At 40.2% G+C, this 12,113-nt stretch overlaps 1 protein-coding gene across 2 annotated transcripts in view; it reads right to left on the minus strand.

Annotated features, from left to right (window-relative positions):
* Positions 1-1,750: 1,750 nt before the first annotated feature.
* Positions 1,751-12,113, minus strand: part of parga (poly (ADP-ribose) glycohydrolase a) — a 28,342-nt gene continuing 17,979 nt past the window's right edge. For both annotated transcript variants that reach the window (XM_086259432.1, XM_086259431.1), the window contains exons 13-18: positions 9,474-9,621; positions 5,645-5,723; positions 5,444-5,552; positions 4,796-4,901; positions 3,577-3,705; positions 1,751-2,980 (exon numbers count right to left, since the gene is read on the minus strand). In XM_086259432.1, coding sequence (XP_086115558.1) covers positions 2,799-2,980; positions 3,577-3,705; positions 4,796-4,901; positions 5,444-5,552; positions 5,645-5,723; positions 9,474-9,621 — 753 coding nt within the window. In that variant the 3' untranslated portion in view covers positions 1,751-2,798. The remainder of the gene's footprint in view (positions 2,981-3,576; positions 3,706-4,795; positions 4,902-5,443; positions 5,553-5,644; positions 5,724-9,473; positions 9,622-12,113) is intronic.

Here is a 12,113-nt window from a genome sequence, read left to right on the forward strand (position 1 = left end):
TTTAAAAAAGATCATTAAAAACAAATAGATGTAATCAAATAAACATATATAGCACATATATAGCAACCCTATTAGTTCTTGTGTTTGTGCTGTGAACTCAATTTTATAATCAGAGAACTTTCCTCAATCCTGTCACTTCAGGCACACGGTTAACATCCACCCAAGTAATTTTTCTTTCTAAGATGCATCACACATATGTCAGTGTTAATTACATAAACCAATTAAACTTTTATAAAGGCTGAACACGAGTCATTTGATCAAGGGCTTTCAGATTGATGGGCTTCTACCTTGAGTGGGTTAAACAATAAAATAATTGGCCCTCCCTCCACCCTCTTTCCTTCCCCATTTCTAACCCCGCTCTCGTCCTCATCTGGATTTTCATCTTTCATACTTGCTGCCACAGAAGGAACAGTATTATCAATCATGACAAACACACCACTGAAAGGGGGATAATGGAGTGAGCACTAGTCGCAAGAGGATCAAGCAGACAGAACAGGGTAGGTCTAAATATCAGAGCATCGCTAATCACAGCATCCCCGTTTTCTTGTTTTAAGCTCCTTTTAATGACACGAAAATGTCTGTTTCTTAACACACTTCATATAACAATGTATCAATAATTCTCAGCCAGCAATAAGGCTCAGTGTCTCCTGAGAGTTTTTTCCTTTTTTCTATTATTTGCATTTGCTTAACATTTGAGTTTGCTGCTGCTCTGCAGGTGACCCGGACTTTGCAGGGTCAGGCAATTATGAACTGAAATGCCATTTTGTTGCAGTGACTTTGCCGCCTGACGGAGATGGAGTGAAGACCAGTTGCTTTTTGGCACGTTATTATTAATGTTCATTGATGAAACGACCTGTGCCGCTGGGTAACATTACAAGCTCGATGTTAAATAACTTCCCGTTTAGAATGATTACATCACTACACTGGGCAAAACCGGAGCGGCTGTCTGTGTCTGCAGTGGTGAAAATCAGAAAGGAGTGAATATTCCATAAACACCCATTTCTAGTGATATATAAAGATGAATTAAAAAAGGGAAAAGAGAAGAAAACAAAACAGTCTTACTATATCATCATTTCTGTTGACTAAGGTTATTCATTTGCAGGATCAGCCTGCCAAATTCAGTCAATGTTTAGTGTTGTTTGATTAAATCCAGCAGGCACCAGCAACCTGAATAATGTTCACATCCAGGTAACCCACGCTCACATCGACAGTTAGATCTGCTTAACCAAATTAACTTTATGCGTGAGTCCGCAGCTTGTTTGGTCAATGCAGGCCTCAGTACAAAGAGCAGAAGAAGCAGATAATGTGTAATCCACTTACCCCAGCCAAGCCTACACACCATTTATGGAAGTCCACGTCATGAGGTTATTTAGGAGCCCTAATTCATCTAATACAGCATGTTTGAAGGCGGAATTTAATTTTTCTGAAAGCCCTAGGTACACGTGCTATCACAAAAATCAATCAGATGATTAAATAATGTATGATTTCATGAAATTAAGTGACAGTGAAGTGCAGTGCCAAGACACTGTTCCAAACTGGACGAAGCCCCGAGATTGCAGCAAAATCTGTTATTTTTGATGGATAATTACATTACCCTGATGTATAGAAACTACATAATGTTACACTACAGAACGACCTCTTTAAAGAATTTTCGGTTCAATCATTGCGCCTAAATTTCACATTGTGGCGATCACTTTATTCAGTGAACCGTGTTTATTTGAGCAGGGAAACGCAACGCAGAGCAGAGAAATACATGTCATACTTTTATTAAGAAATTATAATAAAACGTACAACCTAAAAGCCTAAATTACAGTTCTATGCAATACTCACAGGCTTTAATGTAACCAAACCCATTAAATAGAATCCACACTGCCAATCAGAAAACACAGTAAATAATAGAAAACGTGATCCCCAAAATAAATGTTGTGTAAAAACATATAACAAAAATATTGTTCGTGCCATTTTAACTTTATTCAATCCCCCTGTATGTAGCAAATGAAGTTGTTCAGAGTAAAATGAAACGTCTAGACTGTGAGCTTAAATTTCCTGTATGTTTAATTTGAGATGATTTACATTACTAGTGATCATTTTGATTGTTGTGATCCATAGTAAAATATGCCTTAAGGACAATATGTATGTTACACTTCGGTATCAGACAGGATATAAAAGAGCAGCATATATTTGTAGAATATTTGATAAATAAATGTTACCCATGCATAGACTACAGAATGGCATCTCATTCAGGCACCTCACCATAGCCCGGGTACAGTAAGTAGAGAACACAACTCATCCAGAAAGTGTAGCAAACACAATACAAGACACGATAACCACGGAGGATTATCATGTCCTGGATTATCAATGGTGAAATTTGTTCACAACCATGCATATGATGAATATTTGGGCATATTTGTATTTAGTGTGTAAAATAAAAACAAAAAAACCAAACCCTCCACATTACATCTGGACTAAAGAAAGAACAGCAACCAGGATTTACTATTGCTATAAGTCTCTGAAAAAAGTCACCACATTTGGTGCCGTACTATGAGATTCCTATAATACCACCAGTGAGAAAGGCAGAAATGTGTTTTGATAGCTTGCATGTTGGGATCACAAACTTAAAGTGTGTGTGTGTGTGTGTGTGTGTGTGTGTGTGTGTGTGTGTGTGTGTGTGTGTGTGTGAGAGAGAGAGAGAGGGAGGGAAAACAAGTGACCGTAACCACAATACTAAGGGCACACTGCCTCTTTTACAAAGTGTGAAAGGAGAAGGGAGGTAAGATTAGGTTACAGTTGTTTTCCTGTTAATGAGAGTCTGAAGTCACAGGAGACATCCCAGAATCCTTAGCAGTGTTCAAGGTGTCGGAGGCTGCTGGGGAAGAGACTGTCTCATAGATGAATCTGTAGAGGCTGACGTCAGGTCGTGTCGTGTGACAATTCTTGCACACCTCGTTGAAGTACTGGTTTAAAAGGTCGTACAGCTGCCCTGTGAGGGTAAAAAAAGGGTGGTGGAGAGAGGGGAAGAGAGGTGGAGGAGAGACAAAAGGGACGCGGTCAAGAAACATGTAAGGAAGACGGGATTTAAGAGAATAGGACCAAAAGCACAAACGAATCGTGAACGAGAGAAACAGACACTCAAGCAGGTAAGAAAAAAAAAATGAAGGTGTACTCGGGCTCATTTATAAAGCAAGCGCACATACGCACTCGCATACTGCAACCCCCCCCCCCTGTAGCTCCACTTTACGAAATGGATGGCTAGAGGGGAATTTCTCTGAAAGGCTTCAATAAATGTCAACAGAAGAAAAATGAAGAGAGGGAGAGGGAAGAGGCCGGGGCCAGTTTAGGCAGTAATCCACTCTGCGGCTCAGGCTGAATGGATGGGCTGAGGAGCGGGGATATGGCCCATATGGTAGAGTACCTTAACATACCCATGGAGTGTGTGCTGTTATTTATACACACAGTCCTGTAATGACACCAAGAAGGAAAACCTCCCTTGAGGTACAAAAGCAAAAAGTTCCTGTTTCTAATAATTCTACTGAGTGACCACAGCTTTGCCACAAACGTCTTTTGTGTGAATCTTACCAACGGTGACCCGACTCTCGGTGAGGAAAGCGTGCATTTCATGAACATCTTTCATCAGCTGAGCATCTCCAAATGTGAAATACGCCACATCTCGCCCAGCCTCTGCTGCTGCCATGAATTGAATCAGCGCTGAAAAAGAGAGAAGGCGAATTTCAAGACGAAAATTCAGGCGACAACATTCCAGAATATAAAACTATAAAGGTGTAATTGAGCGCTGAAAAGCATGACAGACTAAATAATTGGTCAATAAGCCAGATAACGTACAGCCTGTGGCATAAAAGAACATGAGTGGCAATTTGTATTAGTGGAGTAAATAATCCAGTGTTGGTAGAATAGCCTCGTAAACAGCATTCAGTCTCTGAGCTCCTGCAAATTAGGTTTCATGATTTTTAAATATTTAACAGAATGGTTATACAGTTCAGATTAATGACATCATTTGCAAAAGCTCTGTAATCTTTACTTCAAAATACCCGACTAGTGTTATGTAAATACCACATCTCAAGTCAGCTCCTGGACTTTCATGTAAAATACAGTTATTAGCTTCCAAAAATACCAACTATGCTAACACTGGAGCTAATGGGCGGGGCCCCCCGGAAGCTAATATCATCCTCGGGGACTATGTGAAGTCCAGGGGATCTATTCATAGCATGCTGCAGAGGAAATTAGCAGCTTCAGTTTTAAATCCAACAGTCCAGAAGCACAGCCTTAAAGCACTGATGTGCACAGCAAAAACAGGGTACATGCGCCATGAATTTAGGCATACAGAAAACTCTGCACATCCAACACACAATTGGCCAAAAAACAACAGTAAGGGTCTCCCTGCTTATGAAGACTGATGTTGTGTAAGCAAACTGAGACCAGCATCAGCTGGATTTATGGTCGTCTTTCTCTGTAATCAATCGCCCATTTAATGGAAAACATAAATGTGTCAGATGATCTATAAAAGACTGAAAAGGGACAGGAGAGTGACACCCTGGGAGAGCTTCTAGAGAGGCTTGAGAGAAACAGCATCTTGGAAATTGTCGTACACCATTAGCTACATAAATGCTGAAAGTCCTTCAGCAGGGGCTCTACTGACTGGGAGATGCCGTGATCAAGTTTGAGCTACTGATATTCACTGCAGTCTTGGGAATCCAGCCTTAAATTTTTAACGTAAGAAATGTGACACAGATGCTAGCCTAGTTTATAGATTTTGTTGCCATAAATCATCCAATTATACCTTTGAGCCGTGTGTCTCCGCCAAAAGCTCCGCAGCCCCAGTTGCCTGTGGCCACTGCAGAGAGGTGCTTCCTGTTGGCATTATTTCGATGGAATCCGCAGTATGCCTGGAACGAAAACAAAAGAGGGAGAAGGATGTAAGAGTGGGGAAGACAAACAAACAGTACAGTCTTTTCTATGATCTCTCAGAGTCTATTAAAATTAATTAAAATCACATTAATGTATAATGTGGGGGCAAGTGTTAACCCTCAGGCTGAACCATAAGCAAATATAAAAATATGCAATAAAGCATTTACTCGACTGAGAAGAGAAAAAAGTCCGTTAAAAAAGTGCATAATATATATTTTTCTTAGTCATGTGAAGAAAAAAACTGCAGTAAATTGGGAGTAATACTATTGAGAGATATGTAGTATTTAGCAGTTAAGCGGTTTTACATATCACTTAGATTTTAGCAGCTGTACCAGACAAAATGTCAAAGCTCATGGTAGTGAACATTTTATCAAAAACAATATAACATCGGCCGTGTTCGGCACCATCGCACTGACACCTTTAAAAAGGTACTACAAATTAGAGCAGCACTTTATAGGTTTCTTGCCACCTTTCACAAACATGTTTGGAAAAAGAACCGCTGAACTAAATCTTCCCTCACCTTGTTGAGTTCTCTGGTCATCTTCTCGGGCAGAAACTGTTCCAGGAAGTGCCTGTATTTAAGAGCATCAATGGCCACAATCTCTGTACATCTTCTCTGCCAGTCATCCCTGGGAATGAAAGAAAGATTTTACATTTAAAATATCAGCACAAGTACCAACAAACACAAAAATAATCCTATGGAGGGGAGAGAAAAAATTACCTGGGTGTCTCGTCTTTGTGGATACCCACCCATTTGTAACTCTCAGCATAGCCAGAGTATTTACTGTATTGTTCAGCTCCTGCAGTATAAGACAAGGGAAATACAATATTACTCATTGCTCAGCAGTCAAAGCACACAGCAGGTTCTAAAATCAAATTTAGCGCTTTCTATGCTCCACATGAGCATACAGAGTATCAGCTTATATTGAATTGTCACGAATAAAGCCCACTGATTTAATAAGTAATCTGCTATGGGGTTTTAAATGAAAAGCTTTGAGCTACAACTGGGAGAAAATGTAAGAACAGAACAAGCAAAAATTAATTACTGACACACCCGTGTTTTTAAGAGATTGAGTCCTTTGTAACACCTAGGGTTATGTCCTAAGGGTTAGAATAATACACCTATGCTTCTTTCTGAAAAGGCTGTCCCTTAAAGGCTCCATACATTAGGAATGATGTGGTTATATTACACTTTGTTGAAGAGTAGAAGTTAAACATGTGAACTAAAGTTGTATGAGCAGAGTATGAGAAAGTGTTTCTTAAGTTAATGGGCAGAAGCCACTAGAACAAAAACCAGCAATTATGGATAATTTTGCAAATATTTAATAAAAAATTTTTAATGTACATTTTTTTCTGCATTACATATAAAACTTTTTTGGTTTCCACAGAAATTGCGTTTTCTAGTAAGGCACTGGCTGTGCAAACAAAAGGAGCAGTTGCTTTAAAGGATACTGTGCCACTGCAGGTCCAGCACTGCAATTAAAGTGCTTTCCACAACACCAGCGACTCCTAACGTCAAAGAACAGGCTGCCCATATCACTGTGTCCACCAAAATTCTTCCTCCTCTCTATTCACCTTGAGCCACTTCAGTCTGGCAACCGCCCATAATGGCATCCCGCTATGCTGACGTCCATCAGGAGATTGCATCGCAGACCTTGTCTTCCGGTGTAAAACGCCAGTGGGCATTCAAACTTAGACTTGAGTTTTGTTTTACAAGTACTCTGACATTAAAGTTCCAGATGCACTTGAAGACTTGTGCTAGGGCATCGCTAAAGATGAAGAAATATGATCAACTCGACAAAAGAGAAAAGAGTCTAGCAAGAGAAATGGGACTTTAAGAGGAAACACAGCATTCGTGCAAGGAATACTGAAGATTTTAATGAATCTATGGCATAACTGGCCCATTCCATTAGTGCAGCAATGACCTTAGTTGGGCTATAAATTATTTTCTGTCCAAATGTAATAAAGTTAAGTGGAGAGGAGGAGGATGGAAGAGGGAGGGAAGCACTATAAGGGGAGGGGAAAGAGGGGGACAGTGACTAACCACCTGAAGGTCACTGGGGAGAGATAGGAATTTCAAGGAAGACAACATGGCGCCACATAAAAACAGACAACGATTGGCTTGCTGACAGAGTTCGTTTTTTTTTTTCCATTGTGTGTGTTTCTTTGGTAAAGTGGTCCAGCAGCATGAACGTCATCCTATTTGTTTTTTCTACTTTTCAACCGACCAAAATAACAAGCATATAAAGTATGCCGAGGGACATCCGACAATGCAAATGTATTTTAATTTTTTTCAGATTTGTGTCACGTTACAAAAAAACAGAATCAATCAATAGCAGGCATTTTTGAGCGATTTAAGTCAAAAAGATATATTCTCATGCCAAAAAGATGAATTTATCAAACAGCATAATGTCTCAAAATGATCATTTTATGAAATAAAAGCATCAAAACAGTAAAACAAAGTAAGTGTTTATATTTTTTCCACACGTCTGCATATCTTAATCTGCACATACTTCTTTCTGTTGACACTGTCGAGATGTGAGGCATGGAAAAGAAAAAAAGAAAAGGTAGGATGACCAGAATTGCAAGAGGGAGGCAAATGAGAGGAAAGAATAACCGAAACACTGAGTTGGAGGTTGAAAAATAGAGCAATTCTGCTTGGGAGAAATGAAGGATAACCAAGCAGTCCCATCTGAATCAATGCAATGGATTTACCTTCGGACTGGAAGGAAGTATGAGGGCAAAAATAAATGGAGCCCAATAAACACAAAGAGCTCAATGAACAGGAGAAAATAACTCAGTGATGGACGAAACACCGGTTTGAACCAAAATGTAATACTAGAAAGGCATGGGAGATACATAGATGTGTCTAGTTTCTATTGGAGAAAGAGGAAAGCCAACACAATACCAAGGAATAATTGCCAAATAATAGCCTATATACCCCATGGCATGAAGATAAATTAAATGTAGAGTATTTATAGTCTGGTTACACCATATATCAGTGTCTAGTGGTTCTATATGTTTTGTAATAGTGTTTACTTTCTACTTGAAATAATCCAGTACATGTACATTACATAAGGGGACAGCTTGCATTGATACTCAAGTATTATTACACAATCAATAAATCTATCTATCCATCTATCCATCCATTTTATGACAATATTTCTATGTTGCAGGATCAGTACTCTAGATTTTCCTCTCCCTAACCACCTCCTCAAGCTCTGAAAGGCGGTATAGAAGGGGGACACCAACAGCCAACCAACAGATGTAAGTTCTCAAGCACGTCCTGACTCCGCCACATCCTCTCCTGGTAGGCGATACCTGTAGAAGGTGCCTGTAAGTATCTTAGTCAGATGTCTAAACCACCTCGACCATGTCCTTTGATATGTAAAGGTACTATAGCAGCTCAATACTGAGCCCCTCCTAAATGACTCCTCATCCTATCTTTATAGGAGAGCCCTTTCGGAAGAAGCTCACTTCCCCCACTTATGTCCACAAAATTACTCTTTCAGTCACTAGCTAAAGCTACTGACTTATTAGAGTAGGGATGTAGATCAACCAGTAAATTGATAGCTTTGCCGTCTCTTCACCACCACCACAGATCACACTGTACCGAACGCTGCACAGCTCCTCTACTCGAGACAGCAAGTGGAGTGAGCACTGAGTGAGCCCTCCACCCATTTCCAGCCAACAACTACTATCTCAAAATTGACTTGCCAATTTCATTCCCACCATATCACATTCAGTTGCAAACCAGTCCAGTATGACCAGGAGGCCATTAGTCATTGAATAAAAAAAAAACACCTCATTCACAAAAAGCAAAGAGGTGATTCTGAGGCCCTCAAGCTAGAGACAAGCCGCTATTTGGCTATGCCTCAAAATTCTACCCATGAAAGTTATGAAGACAACCAGTGACAAAGGGCAGACCTGGCAGAGCCCAAACCCCACCACAAACAAGCCCAACTAAGTGGCAGCAATGCATAGCATGCTTTCACTTAGCTATAGCCCAAAACAAGAGGCCAAATACACAATACTCCTGAAAAACATCCCACAGGACATCCCAGGGAAAACCGTTAGTCAAACTCCCTTGAGATGATCAAGACCTTTTCCAGTGTTTGACAACCAGGTTGAAACCACACTGTTCCTTCTGAATCAGAGGTTCTAACTAATAAATGGACTCTCCGGAGGATCATGCTCATCAGGCTCTCATTGTTGTTGCCCAGGTGAGCATGGAGATCCCCTGGAGGACAACAAAGTCCCCACATGGTGACTCTTACAGCGTCCTGCTCAGTGACTCCAAGAAAACTTTTCAGCACATACTGTAAGCACAAACAAAAGTCAGGACCCATTCCCCAGGCAGAAAGAGCAGGGAGACAACCTTCTTATCCATCTGAAAACAACCCCAAAACATGAAATCACTTTTTCTTTAACTAAAAAAAAAAAAAAATAGATTGCAGTGATCAAGTTCCCAGTAAAAATGTCATACAAATCAAAGCCTCAAGACTTAAAAATACATATGTTTGTGTGAGAAAAAGAAAGAAACTACACACCTGTGATGATGAGGCATTCATTGTATTCAAGAGCTTCAGTAAAGAGGCGAGAGATAATGAGTTCAGGGTTGATAAGGAACCTGATTTCTTCTTGGACCAGTCCATGTCCTGTGACTCCACCACCTACAAACCTGTTGGCAAAGTCCACCTAGTGAAATACAAAAAAAAAAAAAAAAAGAAAAAGAAAAGAAAAAAAGAAGGACATTTGTTTGGCCTCAAACTTGAAATTAACATTTATTTAAAAAAATACAGATTTCTATTTGGTTTGTTGCATGACATGACATGTACGGTATGACATACTGCCCTTTGACCTATCAGTATAAATGAGAGAATTTGTGAAATTCTGTCACTGTCACTCCTGTTATTTAAACAAATACTTCAATTAGTGTCTCATTATCTATCCTTTTGTCCACTGTGGCCATTTATATCAGATAAATCTATAAAGATCATTGCAATGATCCTTCCTGCATGGAAATAATCCAATCAGGAAATTGTAACAGAACACAACCCATGAAGTCTAAAGATGTACTTCAAATCTACAGTGCATGAATGTGTGCAGATTTCCCACATGTCTGAGTTTTGCATTTTCTAAGAGGCCTCACTATTCATTATCTATTCAGTGTTTATTCAACAAAGAGAAAAAGGAACCGGCCAATAAAAGGTCATTGCTGTTCAGCAGTCTGCCAACTTTATCTGCGTTTTATCCAGTTGCATCTTTTATAACTTACTAAAAGTAAAGGACTTGTCCATCTGAAATTTTTAAGACTGAACAACATATTTGAGTTATGTCAAAAACTACAACCAAACCAATTTGACACCAACTCCTAGTGTCACAATCTAAAGTCACAAACCCTGAGAATCAATATACAGTCAGGTAAAGAAAAGAAAAGTGCTACAGCTCTGATTCTACAGGCCTCAGCTACCATGTTAAAAATGAAAGTTCATGACAATACAATTAGAAAAAGACAATAGTATGGAAGGGTTGCCAAGGGAAACCCTCTTCTCTCTCTCTGCAAAGAACATGGCAGCACAGTGTAGGTTTGCCAAGTTGGATCTGAACAAACACCAAGACTTCTTGAACAATGTCCTTTGGAGATGTTTGATGAAACCAACACAGCTTCTCAGCAGAAACACCTCAAACCATGTCAAGCACGGTGGTGGAGTGGTGATGAGTCAGGCTTCTTTTGCAGTCACATGACCATGTTTTTCAGTCTTAAAAAACTTCAACCCAATCCAGCTAAAAAAAATACATATATAATGATATGAAATGACCAAAATAACAGTCTGGACTAGGGATGGGTACCGGTTCTGACATAAACGGTAGTAACCAGACCGAAAAGCAGCGCACATTTCGGTGCTTTATTTCGGTGCTTTTTTTTTCCTGAGCTGTGATACACTTTAGATTCTAGCCAATCATTTTACGTTTCCGAGGATAGTAGGCGGGGCCAGGTACGTACGTTCTGTTAGAGCAGAGCTACAGATTAAAAATGTCCAAGGCGAAGCGGTCAAAAGTCTGGCTGTACTTCACAGCAAAATATGCAAACTCAGCAGCAAAAAGTGCTTTAAGCTGATACTGTGATACTGTCAAAGGAGGTAACACCTGAAATCCGATGAAACACCTGGTGACGCATAGCGTTTTTTTTAAAAGCCCAGAAATGCGCCGTATTTGATAGCTTGCTGCGAGACCTCACACCGAGCACATCTACTGCGGGTGGGTTACCTGTTATGCAACATCCCCCAAAAACACGAAGAGGAGAGTCCTGGCCCCTAGCCCTGCCAGTGTAGCAGAAATGATGACGGATGATGGTGGCAGCAGCAGCCGTTCTTCTCTGCGTGAGTAGCTAATTTACATTGAGTAGGCTAACCACGTTATTACATTAATGCATGTAAGGTGAACTAGCAAACATCATCATAGCTACATGCGGCTGTCTTCTTGTTTGATGGCAGATACTCCCTTCACCCTGGCTAAAAAGGCTAAAATGACCAAAGAAAAAGTGGAAAACAGTTAAACATGAGAGGTTTAGGACAAAGTTTGTGTTTTTTCCATTCTTTAAGCACCGGTTTGAGCACTGTTTGAGCACCGGCACCGTTTCAAAAGTACCGATTTGGCACCGGTATCGGATAAAACCTAAACGATACCCATCCCTAGTCTGGACTGATATTAATGACATTTTCCACATTTCAAAATCCTCTCTGTTACCCACAAAGTTCAAGATCTACACTGAATAGAGTCCAAGAAATAAAATTTTAAAAAACAGCCCAGGGATTTGTTGAAATAAGATAAATCCATACCAATAACCGATATGTTTGTGCTTATTTCTAGGACTCATGCTTCTTTGGGGAAGTATTTTCAGTGTGGTGCTTGAGCTTCATGCCTTGAAAGACCAGATCTTGTTTTTGTGGCACGCATAAGAGAACATCCCATTCAAATCACAATGCGGATATTTAAACAGCTTGTCAGGGGTGAAGGTTCTGCTCAGTGGCCCACAGCTACGTCAATCTGTGTGACAGTGGGTTTGTGTATGTTTTCTAACCAGCCACTCAACTCCTCACCTTCACTGGTTTACCCCTAACCTCACCCCCCACCCTTCAATCTCACCTCCCGACAGGATGACAGCTCGCTCTGCCCTATCAAAACTC

This window comes from Aulonocara sp. 'chitande type north' Nkhata Bay, linkage group LG13 (assembly GCF_057382095.1).
Source record: "Aulonocara sp. 'chitande type north' Nkhata Bay isolate Kocher_YH1m ecotype deep benthic linkage group LG13, A_spYH_male_GT1.1, whole genome shotgun sequence".
Taxonomy (NCBI): domain Eukaryota; kingdom Metazoa; phylum Chordata; class Actinopteri; order Cichliformes; family Cichlidae; genus Aulonocara; species Aulonocara sp. 'chitande type north' Nkhata Bay.